Source organism: Mobula birostris, chromosome 4 (genome assembly GCF_030028105.1).
Source record: "Mobula birostris isolate sMobBir1 chromosome 4, sMobBir1.hap1, whole genome shotgun sequence".
In the NCBI taxonomy this organism is placed as follows: domain Eukaryota; kingdom Metazoa; phylum Chordata; class Chondrichthyes; order Myliobatiformes; family Myliobatidae; genus Mobula; species Mobula birostris.
The window spans coordinates 55,815,769-55,831,536 of record NC_092373.1 but is presented as its reverse complement, the minus strand read 5'-3'; the positions used below and the strand labels follow the sequence as shown (position 1 = coordinate 55,831,536).

Below are 15,768 nucleotides of genomic sequence, written 5' to 3'. Positions count from 1 at the left end.
ATTGCTCTAAGATGATGCCCAGCCGCAGAATATCTATGTTTACTTAAGAAGCCTCTAATTGTACGCATTTAATCAAATACAACTATCACTGCTTTGTCCATCCATATAAATTGCTCTGGTATTAAATAGAGTTAATATTACAGTGAAGCATTCTACTGGCTCCTGTAGCTATGAACTGCACACTTCCAGAAAAAAAAACAGCCAGTTTAATAACATGCCCAGAACATTATTTTATATTATTCCATTGCCAAGTGAATATTCAATTTACTCCAAATCATTTCCCTACCAGCTGCAGTTCACAGTCCAAATTGTTGAACAATGTGGTGTAGCTTTGCTATTTGGCTGTAGCTGTTAGCAGCTGGTATGAAAAGCTTCCCCTCAGGTCCCTTTTAAAATTTTCCCTTTTCACCTTAAAATCTACATTCCCTTGTTTTAAGACTCCCATAGCTGTGGAAAAGACTGATCATCTGTCTTATGTATAGTCCTCATAACTTTATGCTCAGCCATCAGCCTTCTACACTCCAAAGAAAAAAAAAACTCCCAGCCTATCCTTACAACTCAAACCTTGCAATCCCAGTAATACCCTCACAGATCTTTACTGCATCCTTTCTATAGTTGGGTGACCAAAAATGTGTACAGTAGCCCAAGAGTGATTTCACCAAGAACTTGTTCAGTTGCAACATGATATCCTGACTCAAATGCTCATTGCCCTAGCCAATAAAGCACGTATGCTAAATACCTTCTTCATCACCGCCTACCAGTATTACTACCTTCAGCGAAATATATACCTGTACCCCAATGTTTGTTTGTTCAACAACACTCGCCAGAGCCTTGTCATTTATGGTGAAAGTCCTCCGTTGCACTTGATTTAACTTATAAAAATGTATTAATCACTATCTCCATTTGCCTGAGACTGTAGTGATGAACTACCTTCTTGAAGCACTGCACTGCTTTTGAGAAAAAATGGCTAGTGTGGTTGGGTAGGAAGTTTCAGGACATACATCAAGTGAAGTTGCAGGCAAAATGCATGCTTCGTCAGGTGATGTAACTTGGAGAGGGTACTGTGGGTACATGTGCACCTGCGTCTACAATGCCCTGTCCACATTCATGACAGAGGTGCTATGCCATCAAAGAGGCCCATGTGAGTCATGAAGACAGAAGAGACAGTTAATACAGAAACCTGGAGTACAAAACCGAAAGCTAGAAGAACTCACTGGGTCACGCAGAATTTGGGGAGGCAAAAGGGGAATGTTGGCACTGAGTCAATCATGATTCAGTCAGGACCACAGGGTTTTTTTAAAAATCAAAAGTAACTAATAGCACACTCGACAGACAAGGAGCATCAATGTTGGAAGGAATGAACATTTAGCATGGTGAATGGGTTCTGTCTGGCAGGCTGCTTTGCCCAAGATGGTGTTGAGTGTATTTGTAAGAATTGTACTCATCCAAGCAGGTGGACAGCATTATGTCACAATCCTGAGGAGACTTACAGAGGGTGAAAAGGCTCTGTAATGTCATGAGGTGAGTCACTTGCAGTGACTTCTTCGCTCGGCTGTTAATGGTAGCAAACTCAGCAGGGACATATAAAATTGCTGGGCAGTAAAAAATAAAAAAAGGTAGATGCTGTAAAGCCAAAAACAGAAAATGCTGGCAATCCTGATGGTCATCAGCCTGAAACACTAATCGTTTCTGTATACTTTTGTGAGTAGAAGAAAACAACTGGATGATGGGTAAGGAAACAAGCCACCACTGCCATTCAATATCATAATGCTGATATGATCAGGGGCTACATCCGTGAAGTCTTTCACTTATTTGATTAACAAGCAATTAAGAAAACTCTAACACTTTATAATTGAGGAAGAATTTCATCTCATTTTAGTTTTAATTGGACAACCCCCTACTTTTTAAGTAGTGACTAATTTTCTCACAAATGGAAACATCCAGTTAACATTTGTCAAGAACCCTCAGCATCAGAGGTGTTTCAGCTTCTCATTCTTTTAAACTTTAGTTGAAACAAGACCAGATCGTCCAGCCTTTCCCCATAAGCCAATCCAAAAGGTTGATTTCAAATAAATCTTTTCTCATCTGAAAGGCCATATGCTATAATGAGAGTTTGGACAAACTTGGGTTGTTTTCTCAGTTGAGACAGAGTGTGAGGGGAGATCTGATAGAGCATTATAAGATGATGGGAGGGAGCAGACTAACAATATTTTTTCCAAGGGTTGAAATGTCTAATACATGTCTAAGGGCATACAGTTAAGGTGAGTGGGGGTAAATTCAAAGATGAAAGGGGAAAGTTTTAATTTTTTTTTAAACCACAGAACGATGGGCGCCTGGAATGCACTGCCTGTGATGGTGGTACAGGCATAAACATTAGAGACATATGAGACATTTACATAGGTATATGAATATGAAGAAAAATCCAAGAATATGGGCATTGTGGAGGCAGAAGAGATTAGTTAGTCATTTGAGTACAAATTTAATTGGTTCGGCACAATATTGTAGGCCAAACGGTCAGTCCCTATAATGCCCAGAACTCACTGCATTTCATAGTTCTGCAATCTTTCACCTTTTAAATAATTTGTTTCTTTTATTTCTTTGTCAAAAATGACTATTCCTCATTTCCCCAAAACATACTGAATTTGCCAGACCTTTGCACACTCACTTAACCTAACATCATCTCTTTATATTCTCCTTCGGTAGAATTTACTTTCTTACCAAATTTTGTATTATGAACAATTTCAGTAACTTTAGTTCCTTTAGCCAAATCATTTATATAAAGTTTAAAAAGTAGCAGCCAGAAAGTGACCTGCTTAGGCCACCTATCAGCCAACCAATCTTCTACTGACTGTGATATGTTACGGTTACCAACTTCTTTTGATAAAGCACTTTATTAAATACTTTCTGGAGATCCAAGTACAATGTTCCCACATCCCTGTTAACCACAGTACATTACTTCATCAGAAAATTTCAAGAAATTTGTTTAATACCACTTTCCTTTCTCAGAAAAACATTTTGACTTTCCCCAATTACCTTGATTCTAAACTAATGTGCCACAACACCAATCATATTAACATAATCTCTGATTGGTGTTACACTAACTGACTTGCCACTTCCATTTTGTTTCCATCCTTTTGCAGTAAATTATAATTAAAACCTTCCAACATAAAGAAACCTTCTCTGAAGTTAGGCATTTTTGGAAAATGTAAAGCAAAACTATCATTTTAGCTACTTCCTTTAAGAACCTACAACACTTGTCAGCAGCAGTTACAATTTACTCTGTACTGCTGCTCTGGAGACAAGTTGAAAAGTTCAAAGCTCAAAGTAGATTTATTAAGGTACATATACGTCACCATACACAATACTGTGATTCACTTTCATATGGGCATGCTCAATAAATCTGTAATAGAATAATGACCATAACAGAGTCAATGAAAGATGGCACCAATTGGGTGTTCAACCAGTGTGCAAAAGACAGCAAACTGTGCAAATATAAAAAGAAATAATAAATAAATAAATAGATCGATAAATAGACAAATATCGAGAACACGAGATGAAAAGTCCTTGAAAATGAGTCATAGGTTCTGGGAATATTTCAGTGATTGGGCAAGTGAAGCTGAATTCAAGACCCTGATGGTTGAGGGGTAATAACAGTTCCTGAACCTAGCGGTACAAGTCCTGAGGCTCCCTGTACCACTTTCCTGTTGGAAGCAGCGAGAAGCGAGTGGGGGTCCCTGACGATGAATGCTGCTTTCCTATAACAATGCACGCTTCGTGTAGATGTGCTCAATGTTTGGGGGTGGGGGGTGGGGGGGGAGCTTTAGCCGTGATGGGACATATCTACTACTTTCTGTAGCATTTTTTGTACTAGGACATTGGTGCTTCCCTGCAAGGATGTGATGCAGCAAGTTAGTACACTCCCCACTACACATCTACAGAAGTTTGTCAAAGCTTTAGATGTCATGGCAAATTTTCACAAACTCCTAAGGAAGCAGAGGTGCTGCCGTGCTCTCTTCATAATTGCTTTCACGCGCTGGACCCAGCACAGATCCTCTGAAATAGTAACACCTACGAATTTAAGGTTGCTGACCCTCTGTACCTCTGATCCTCCACTGAAGACTGGGTTATGGGCATCTCATTTCCTCTTTCTGAAATCAATAATCAGCTCCTTGGTTTTACTGACATTGAGTAAGAAGTTGTTGTTTTGGCTCCACTCAGCCATCACTTTCTCCAAAGTTATGGCTGAACAGTGCCTTAACAACTTTTCATTAAAACACATAATTTTCACTGACATTTCTGCCTCCATTTGCAATTCCAATGTATAGCTATTTCTGGGATGTTACTTAAATGCATGGTGAAGATTGACACTAAATATTTGCTTAGTTATTATTTCCCTAGAATTGCTCTCTGTAAGACTAAAGCTCATTGTGTTAATCAGTTTATTTTAAATATGCATAGAAACTCTTTTGAGATAGCCAGCTAGCTTCATCTCATATTCTAATTTTTCCTTCATTGACCTATATTTCTTTAATATTCTTCATCCCAGTTTCTAATCCACCATACACCTTTGTACAGTTACAAGCTTTTTCCCCTTTAGAGATCAACTTTTTACTTAATAATAGAAGGAAAATACAATACTTGTCATTTTTCTTTCTCTTAGAATGCATCTATTTCCAATATCCTCTGCTTTTAGATCAAAGGTAGACATTGCAGGAGATGCTCATGGACTGGCATTTTAAGTTATTTGTCACATGAGCCCATGCCCAAATGTTCTTCAGATCCCCGTGTGCAGGTGTGTACGGCTTCATTTTCTGAGGAACTTCAAGTTGGATTGAACACAAGTCACTTCTAAATTTGTAATGGAAGGAATATTATTGATAAAGAGGCAGAAGGTAGCTGTGCCCCAAGGCACTGTCCACAGGAACTCCTACAGCAATGAGAGCACTGGTCTGTCTTGCAGCCACCTCCTTTGTGGAAGCTATGACTCCATTCTTTGTAGAGTTTTCCCCTCGTTACCTATTGACTTCAGTTTGTTGATACCATATTCAGTCAAACGCTGCCTTAATGTCAAAGGCAGTCACTCTCACTTTTCTTCAGAGACTCAGTTATTTGGACCAAAACTGATGAAACTTTGGACAAATGTGGTCCTGGCCAAAAAAATAAACACTAGGCAGTGAGCAAGTTACTGGCGAATAAGTACAGCGGCATGGTCAAAATTACTGTTACTGTGAATAGAAGATCTCCGAAAGTCATAAAGTTAAAGATGAAACATTCTTTTCAACATTTTAAGCAAGATTAGTGTATTATCTTTGTTTTGTACCATTTTAGAGTGGAAAAAAAAAGGAAAGGAGCACCATGCAAAAGTTTGGGCACCCCAAAAGATTTGAGCTCTCAGGTAACTTTTAGCAAGGTCTCAGACCTTAAATAGCTTGTTAGGGCTAATGTTTGTTCACAATCATTGTTAGGAAAGGACAGGTTATGCAAATTTCAAAAGCTTTATACTTACCCTGACTCTTCAAACCTTGTCCCAACAATCAGCAGCCTTGAGCTCTTCCAAGCAGCTGCCTAGCACTCTGAAAATTAAAATAATTGATGCCCACAAAGCAGGAGAAGGTTATAAGAAAATAGCAAAGCGTTTTCAGGTAGCCGTTTCCTCAGTTCATAATATAATTAAGAAATGGCAGTTAACAGGAGCGGTGGAGGTCAAGTTGAGGTCTGGAAGACCAAGAAAACTTTCCGAGAGAACGGCTCATAGGATTGTTAGAAAGGCAAATCAAAACCCCCATTTGATTGCAAAAAACTTCGGGAAGATTTAGCAGACTCTGGAGTGGTGGTGCACTGTTCACCTGCACAAATATGACCTTTATGGAAGAGTCATCAGAAGAAAACCTTTCCTGCATCCTCACCACAAAATTCAGCGTCAGAAGTTTGCAAGGGAACATCTAAACAAGCTTGATGCATTTTGGAAACAAGTCCTGTGGGACTGATGAAGTTAAGATATAACTTATTGGCCGCAATCAGCAAAGGTATGTTTGGAGAAAGGAGGGTGCAGAATTTCACGAAAAGAACACCTCTCCAACTGTTAAGCATGGGGGTGGATCGATCATGCTTTGGGCTTGTGTTGCAGTCAGTGGCATGGGTAACATTCCACTGGTAGAGGGAAGAATGAATTCAATTAAATACCAGCAAATTCTGGAAGCAAACATCACACTGTCTGTAAAAAAGCTGAAGATAAAAAGACGATGGCTTCTACAACAGGATAATAATCCTAAACACACCTCAAAATCCACAATGGACTACCTCAAGAGGTGCAAGCTGAAGGTTTTGCCATGGCCCTCACAGTCCCCCGACCTAAACATCATCGAAAATCTGTGGATAGACCTCAAAAGAGCAGTGCATGCAAGATAGCCCAAGAATCTCACATAACTAGAAGCCTTTTGCAAGGAAGAACGGGCAAAAATCCCCCAAACAGGAATTGAAAGCCTCTTAGCTGGATAAAAAATGTGTTTACAAACTGTGATACTTGCCAAAGGGGGTGTTACTAAGTACTGACCATGCAAGGTACCCAAACTTTTGCTTCGGGCTCTTTTCCTTTTTTTGTTATTTTGAAACTGTAAAAGATGGAAATAAAAAAGTATTCCTGCTTAAAATATTAAAGAAATATGTCACCTTTAACTTTGCCTTTTGGAAATCAGGTCATCTTTTACTCGCTTAGCTATTCACAGTAACAGAAATTTTGTCCAGGACCACCCAAGCTTTTGCATGCCACTGTATCTGTCAACAGCACTGTCAATACTACCTTCTATCACTCTGCATAGTTTCATCAGCCAAATTCAATTTGTTCACTTCTTTGGTGGTTATCTGGGCAGATACTAGTGTCTAGCAGTACTGGAGTAGCTTGGCCCAAGGTACACTTAGTTCTGGAGTGTAGGCCCTCAGTAATACAGCCCAGTTGGAGTCCGATTCCTTAGACTTCACTGTCACTTATATCATTTGGAGTAAATTGAATTTACTTCTATGATGGTGTGGATTTCAGGAGGAAGACAAAATGAATCAATGCCCCTGGGTGAATATGGTTGCAAATGCCTCAGCCTTTTCTTTGGCATTCATTTTGTGGTCTCTGTCTCCAAGAGGATGGGGACATTCTTAACACTCTCCCTTTTTGTTTAATTGTACATCATCATTCACAACCAGCAGGATAGGACTGCATATATTTGTCGTAGGCTATTAAATGCTGCCTATGCTGTTTAGCACATGATTTGCCATACGCCCCCTTACACTTCTTGCTGATACAGCATTGATGCTATACTGTATTTGGTTTTAGTGGTAGAATAGGAAAGGCACTGAGCCACAAGGTTACCAATAGTGACAGAATACATTGCTGCTGCTCCTGATGGTCAGAAGCATCTTATGGTGACCAAGTTTTGACTTGCCAGATAATTTCTCAGTATATCCCATTTGGTACAACATCTTTACAAGAATGGTGCAGTGGACACAGCTATCAATAATGACGTGGATACATGTGCCAGAGGTAGATTGGCAAGGTCAGATCAACAACTTGTATTGGTCCACTCACCATCTGCTGCAGACCTAATCTGACAACCCTGTTCTTCAGAACGAAGCTAGCTCATTCAGCAGAAGTGTTACCAAGACATTATTTTCGATGGACATGAAGTGCCCTAGTCGAAGTACTCCCCATACAACTTTCAGGACTTCTTCATGTTGTTCAGTATGGTGGAGCAGTGATTCATCAGCTGAACATGGACAAAGGCATCAACAGGAAATATTTTTGCTCATGTCTCATCCAATGCCAAAATCCTCAAGGGGCATGGAGTGAGTAGTGTGATTCCTTTGGGTTATTCCTTTGTTCCTGTTTACAACTGCACTGCTACCTCTGGTGGCTCTATCCTGCTGCAAGGTGCATCCACAGATGGAGGAATTGGATTATTAGTCTCACATGTATTAGGATAAAAGGAAAAGCTTATCTTGCATATTGTTCATATAGATCAGATTGTTACACAGCTGTATTGAGGTAGAACAATGCAAAACAATAGCAATACAGAATAAACTAACAGTTATAGAGAAAGTGCAGTGCAGGTAAACAATACGGTGAAAGATCATAGAAGTGTACCTTACATACAATGTGCTTGGCCATGTCTGGTTGTTGCTTAATTGATCTTTGGCACAACTATCTCAACGTAGATAAACAAGTTATTAGACAAGCTAGCAGAATTGATTTGTTTATTCTGAAATAAATTGAATACAAATGTAGGGAGGTTATGCTTTAGTTACATGCAATGTTAGTGAGTCCAGATTTGGAGTACTATAGACATTAATGGATTATTTGAGAAACTTGTAATAACATAAATAAAGTAGAGTATAACACAACAGAAGGTCTGTGGGGATACTTCACAGGGTCAACCACATTTATGTCACGAGATGCAACCCTGAGATTTGTTTTCTTCTGAGCATACACAGCAAATCCAATAAAAAAAGAACAGAATCGATGAAAGATCGCACCCAAATGGACGGACAAACAAGCAATGTGCAAAGGACAACAAACTGTGCAAATATCAAAGAGAGAAAAATAATAAATAAATAAGCAATAAATATCGAGAACATGAGTTGAAGAGTCCTTGAAAGTGAGTCCATAGGTCATGGGAACAGTTCAGAGATGGGACAAGTGAAGAAGAGTGAAGTGATCCCCTCTGGTTTAAGAACCTGATGGTTGACGGGTAATAAATTTTCCTGAACCTGCTGGTGTGGGTTCTGAGGCTTCTGTACCTTCTTCCTGATGACAGTAGCTCAAAGAGAGCATGAGTTGGGTGGTGGAGACCTTTATGATGAATGCTGCTTTTCTGCAACAGCACTCCATGTAGATGTGCTCAATGATAGGGAGGGCTTTACCCGTGATGGATTGAGTCGTACCCATTTTTGTAGGGTTTTCCTTTCAAGGGCATTGGTATTTCCCTACCAGGCCGAGATGCAGCCAGTCAATATACTCCCCTCCACACATCTTCAGAAGTTTGTTAAAGTTTTAGAAGTTATTTACAATCTTTGCAAACTTCTAAAGAAATAGAGATACTGCCATGCTTTCTTCGTAATTCCACTTAAGTGCTGGGCCAAGGTCAGATAACCCAAAATGATAATACTAAGGAATTTAATGTTGCTGACCTTCTCCACCTCTGATTCCCCAAGGAGGACTGGCTCATGAATCTCTGGTTTCCTCCTCCTGAAGTCAATAATCAGCTCCTTGGTCTTGCTGACGTCGAGTAGAGAGCTTGTTGTTGTGGCACCACTCAGCCAGATTTTCAATCTCCCTCCTATTTGTGGATTCATCACCACCTTTGATTTGACCAACAACAGTAGTGTCATCAGCAAACTTGAATGTGGCATTGGAGCTGTACTTAACCTCACAGTCATAAGTATAAAGAGTACAGCAGGGGGTCAAGCACACTTCCTTGCACACCTATGCTGATGGAGATCATGGAGGAGATGTTGCCAATCCAAAATGACTAGGGTCTGCAAGTGAGAAAACAGAGTATCGAATTGCATAAGGAGATATTGAGGCCAAGATCTAGAAGCTTATTGATTAATTTTGAATGGATGATAGTGTTGAATGCCGAGCAGGAGTCAATAAAGAGCATCTGATATATGCAGCTTTGCTGTCCAGATGTTCCAGGGTTGAGTGAAAAACCAATGAAATGGCATCTACTGTTGCTGACCTATTGTGCCAGCTGGCAAATTGGAGAGAATCCAAACTGCTTCTCAGGCAGGAGTTTATATGTTTCATCACCAACCTCTCAAAGCACTTCATCACTGTGAATATAAGTGCTATTGGACAATAATCATTGAGGAAGGTTACCACGTTCTTCTTAGACACTGGTATAATTGAAGCTTGCTGAAGCAGGTGTGTAGCTGAGACTGCTGAAGTGAGAGGTTAAAGAAATCGGTGAACACTCCAACTAGTTGATCAGTACTGGTCTTCAGTACTCGTCTGGGTTCTCCATCTGGGCTGGATGCTTTCTGTGGATTCACCCTCTAAAGCCTGCGCTCACATCAGCCTCAGAGACTAAAATCATTTAACAATCCAGCCCATTCCAGTACAGTGCATCACAATGCATTCAAACAATACTAGCATTTACTCAGAGGGTGTGTTCCTCACCAGTTTGTACTGTACCAAAATGATTAATGGGTAGCAAAGAAAAATCTGGAAACCATGAATTAAGGATGTGAATTACATCCTATGGGAATATGCTAAGTGCTCACTATACATGAAATAAAAGGACTCAGAAATTACTGTTTTAGTACACTTCTAATATCATTTCCTTCAAGATTTTTCCCGTACTTCTGCCAGAAAATAGCAGATTATAGGGAAATCCATAGCAGAAAGCGCATTCTTGGTCATCCATGCTAAATGCACGTAGGTGAAAAAATTGGGTTCATGCATCTCTAACTGCTGTGGTAGGGCAAGTGCTACACATGCCCTTCCACTTCCTCCCTCACCACCATTCAGGGCCCCAAGACAGTCCTTCCAGGTGAGGAGACACTTCACCTGTGAGTCGGCTGGTATGATATACTGCGTCCAGTGCTCCCGGTGCGGCCTTCTATATATTGGCGAGACCCAACGCAGACAGGGAGACCATTTTGCTGAACACCTACGCTCTGTCCGCCAGAGAAAGCAGGATCTCCCAGTGGCCACACATTTTAATTCCACATCCCATTCTGATATGCCCATCCATGGCCTCCTCTACTGTCAAGATGAAGCCACACTCAGGTTGGAGGAACAACATCTTATATTCTGTCTGGGTAGCCTCCAACCTGATGGCATGAACATTGACTTTTCTAATTTCCGTCAATACCCCTCCTCCCCCTCGTACACCATCTGTTATTTATTTATTGTTATTTTTTATTTTTTCCCCTTTCTTTTTTTTCTCCCTCTGTCCCTCTCACTATATCTTCCTCTGATGCTCCCCTCCCCCTATCTTTCTCCCTAGGCTTCCTGTCCCATGGTCCTCTCCCTTCTCCAGCTTCATATCCCTTTTGCCAATCAACTTTCCAGCTCTTAGCTCCGTCCCTCCCCCTCCTGTCTTCTCCTGTCATTTTGGATCTCCCCCGTCCCCCTCTCAAATCTCTTACTATCTCTTCTTTCAGTTAGTCCTGACGTAGGGTCTCTGCCCAAAACATCGACTGTAGCTCTTCCCATAGATGCTGCCTGGCCTGCTGCGTTCCACCAGCATTTTGTGTGTGTTGCTATGGTTCATGAGCACACTACAAGGCTGTTGGAAGGTGGGTTAATATATGCAGAACAACTCCTCTGAAAACGTGGGTTAGGGGAAGGGGAAAGGGCCATATGTTACATCAAGGTAATGTTTGTGCAATTACATTTTTGCTAAAAAGTAATAATAGCTTCAAGAACAGGATTTTGAAAGCTAGTCAAAGTGTAACTGCTTATTCAGCTGAATTAAGATAAGAAACAACAGAATGAAGCATCTCTTGTAAAAGCCAGTAACAGAGGTGCTCAACCAAGGTGTGGAACCATTTATCCTCATCAATTTTTTAGACTTGTGTTAAACTTCCTTTCTTCAAATATATTCTTAACTTAATTTAGTTGAATAAGCAATTACACTTTGATTAGATTTCAAAATCCTGTTCTTGAAGCTGGGATCAATAAAGTATCTACCGATCTAGTCACTGACTTTGATTATTGGCTCCTGAATTATTTAAATAGCAGTTAGTTGTAATGGTTATGCTTTTGTCATTTTCAGCTCCTGGAGACCCATCTAAGTACCCTTCTCTGGTACCAAATCCTGTTCTGCCAAACAATCTTTCCTGCCCTCAACCAGCCATCATCTATAACCTCCACAAGCAGATTAGCAGCAAACCATTAGGAACATTGCTGAAAGCTTGGCTGGAGAGTCTACCATTATACAAGGCCAAAGACAACACCCATTACTGAACAAGCCTTACATCTTCAAAGCCTCTCTTTGGTGCACTTCGCAAGTGCAGAGTTAACAAAGAAAATCAAATGACTTAAGAGTCCAGGTCCAAGGGAAATGAGAGAGAAAGGCAGTTGTTAAGAGGGGGACAGGTTTAAAAAAAAAAAAATCAAGGTAAATAAGGGATAAAAGGGTTAGGCAAGATTTAAATATCCAGGAGTTAGGAGGGATAGTTTCAAAACCCACACAGGGAGAACCCCTTCACAGCACCCTGAAAGAGCATCAATGGGCTACAGATGCTTGTAAAATGCAGGTGACTTCCAATAGCATGCACTGCAAATGATTCAAGGTCATATACCCAAAGTCCTCCATGCATCATGCACATGGTACAAATTTGTACTATGTGTAAGTGGTTCTGATTTACAACAACATTCCATTTTCCCATTGCAAATGGATAGCACAGTGACAAATGCAGAATCAATCAACTCAATCTTTTGGATGTTTCCTCACCCTCACCTCAGTACTTGCTCTAAATCTATTGTAATTGTGGTTTTTACAGTCCAGATGAAAGGCATTAACCTGAAGTGTAAATGCTGCATATCTATCTACAAGCCATTATTTTTAAAATTCATATTTCCAATACTTGCGGATTTTTTCTTACTTATAATGCAGTTCTGCATTTTGTGGTATAAAGCACCAGACTCCAAAAAATGCGTGAAGTTACCTACTGAAGGAGCATTCACTGTCAAGTGAAAATGAGCTCCAGCATTAATAACAGCTTTAATCATTTTCTGACATTAATTTTGTTCTTGGACTTCTTAAAACAGATCAAATATTTGGCTTCTCATCTTTCTGTTGGGTGACATGGAGACATCCTTTAAATCTCAATGTAGCCAAAATAAGTGCAAAGTATAATATGCAAACATTTTAATCTCTTGATGCATACATGACACTTTTGCAACTTAAGTTCCTTGTACATATTCTAACATGGTGCAGAGCCATTTTTATGATTAAATTGCGTTCAGAACAATCAAATAAATGGAAAGCATAATTTAGTAAATGAAAACTTCTGTTCAGCCAATGTTTTTTGGTTAACTGGCAAAAATAGTCTACATTACAGACTGTCTATTAACAGTCTATTATAAACATGTTTTTGTGTAAAAATATACCATATTAGAATTTTTATAAATTGGATTAAAAATTCAAATACCGTAAACAAAAGCAAATTAGATTTCAAAAAACCTAATGCTAAAGATATCTGTATTACTGTAAATCTTTGATCCCAGCATAGAATTTCAATTTATGAAATAGTCATTCTTTGGGGGTAAACAGTATACAGATGTCTTCCTCACAAGCTAAGAACACAGTAATAACCACACAAGATTCTGCAGATGCTGGAAAAACAAAACTAATGCAAGGGAGAGAAAAGCATAAGATATGAGGAGGTCATATTTTTGCAATACTCAGAAAGAAAAAAGCTGAGGTAGATCATTTACTCTCACCATGCATGCTTTGTAATTCTGTAATTTTAGTCCCATTGACTTCACTGAAAGTGAATTTTATAAATAAAGTACAATGCCAACGTGCAGCTATATTGAATGTTTAGCTCCTACAGCTAATGACTAACTTCTCTCTTCTCCTCTCAAACAATCAAGTTAAAATTGCAAATTGATTTAGCATCTGTTGCTATTTATGAAAATAACACTCTTTGCTTCTGGAACTACTCCCTGACTTCAATTCCAAACAGTCTAGCCCTAATAGACTCTGGCCCAAATGTTCGGAGAGTCCCCTGCAAGTGGAGATAGTTACATCTATCTCATCAGTCTCCCCTAGCCGAGAAAACTTATTCCATATACAGGATTCCAAAGAACAGTCTTAGTTTGTGCAATATCACCTCTGCTTAGCCTTGAAAGTTCATGCATCAATGTATACACTTGTAGATGCATCACCAATGAAACTTTCCAGAGGCTCACAATTCAGAATCGCTCATTCCTCTGCAGAGGTGGTCTATTTAAAACTTTGTACTTCAGCAGGATAACTTCTGCACTCCGGCCCTCTGCATGTAATGGACAGTTCCACTCCTCTCCTCCTCCTTCTGCAACTGTCTGTGACATTAAATAAATCATATGTATAAACATACGAATAAGTCTCTCTGGACCTCCACTACTGGACAATTCATTATTGAGCAATATTTATATTGACCTAGAAATAATCTTCACACCATAGAAGTATGGATGTTACAAAAGGGCTTCCTTTTGTATTTAATTGTATCTAATTGTATTTAAAAACAGATCCTTTTTAATTGTCTATTTAAAATAACTGGTGCAATAATTGCAATCAACCTGAAAAAAAAATTTAAAAATAGCAGTTATGTGAATATCTAATTACCCACATTAGATTGATATATAATGATACACAAGTCTGAGCTATTTTTGAGAGCATTAAAAAGAATGATACATTAACTGCAGTACAAGTATGTCATACACCAAAACGAATACAAAGTTTCTGTTTTCGCTCGCTGCACTCTAAGGAGTAACGACCGGTGTCTATTATCTATTTTCTTTCTTAACAAACCATAATCATACAAATAAACTGCAGGATGGGTAGGCCAGGCTGCAATCGAAAACACAGAGTGTCTGATAGGATCACATCATTTATTTAAAAAGGAAAGAGTGGAGGAGAAACAAAAGGCAGAAAACAATGCACGAACTAAATATATACTTAACTAACGCACTAGGTATTTACATTTTCAAACACATTTATAAATACCTGAGATTTATCCACCGACTCTATCCGGGGTTTAATTGCATTGGTATGTGTTCTAATAACGCCCCTCGAGCTCATCCACACTTTGAAGTTCACCTTGCACTTACCCTCTATTTTTGACTTCGAACACGTTATTAAAGTTCTTCTGCCGGCCTCCGAGTTCAACTTTATCAGACGTGTTGTCCTTGGATACAGTCTGAGCGGGTGAGATTGGACTTTTTAATTTGTTGAGGAAGCAGTCAATCGCTTTTCTGAATGCAGCCATCTTAATCAGTTTTTTCAATATTCATTATCGCGTATTCTCTCTAACATCATCCCAAAAGTCCCTCGGTGCAATCTGGAAATACATAAGCACCAAGGAACCCATTGCCACAATCACTGACGTCTCGCCTCTTCCATCGCAAGCCTTTGAGTGATACCTTCCGCTGGGTGTATTATAGACGTCCCATCTGACGTCAAGCTTGTGCCTGCCGGCTCCAGGTAGGTGAAAACCGCACTCAGGAGAGTGACAAGCAAGGCTCAGTGAAGTTTTACTTTCATATGAGTTTCAGTGCTGCTACCTCCTAAATGCCACTTTGATTTTACGCGTAATAGTAATTATATTAGTAATAGAAATAAGGAAAATAAAGATGAAGTTCCACAGGACTGAAAAGTCACTTTAGCTTCGTGTATGTTATATTATGAATTGATGGTCTTGCTCTCCTAGAACTCTGCACAAATTGCAAGACTACTAATCATGCTTTTAAACATTTACTGACTACAGGACAGATACTCTAAAGAAAACTGTTGATTATGAATTGGCTGTAAATATGTACTGTAGAAATGATGTGTATCGGTGATATACCATTATGACTATATAATAGCACCAAAAAAGAATGTTGCTTGTGAGTTATATCATCAGAAGCTGTGGTTTGTGTACTGCTCCACTGTTAGACCAACCAAAGCTTCTAAGTATCGGTGAGACCCAACATAGATTGGGGGAGACTGTTTCGTTGAGCATCTTCACAAATTCCGGGCTTTCCTGTCACAAAAGGTAGGGGCCACCCATTTTAATTCCACTTCC

General features: G+C 39.5%; 1 protein-coding gene across 2 annotated transcripts in view; it reads right to left on the bottom strand.

The window, feature by feature from the left end:
- LOC140195912 (transient receptor potential cation channel subfamily V member 6-like) overlaps positions 1-15,100 on the bottom strand; it is an 88,821-nt gene extending 73,721 nt beyond the window's left edge. For both annotated transcript variants that reach the window (XM_072254580.1, XM_072254581.1), the window contains exon 1: positions 14,813-15,100. In XM_072254580.1, coding sequence (XP_072110681.1) covers positions 14,813-14,970 — 158 coding nt within the window. In that variant the 5' untranslated portion in view covers positions 14,971-15,100. The remainder of the gene's footprint in view (positions 1-14,812) is intronic.
- Positions 15,101-15,768: the final 668 nt, after the last annotated feature.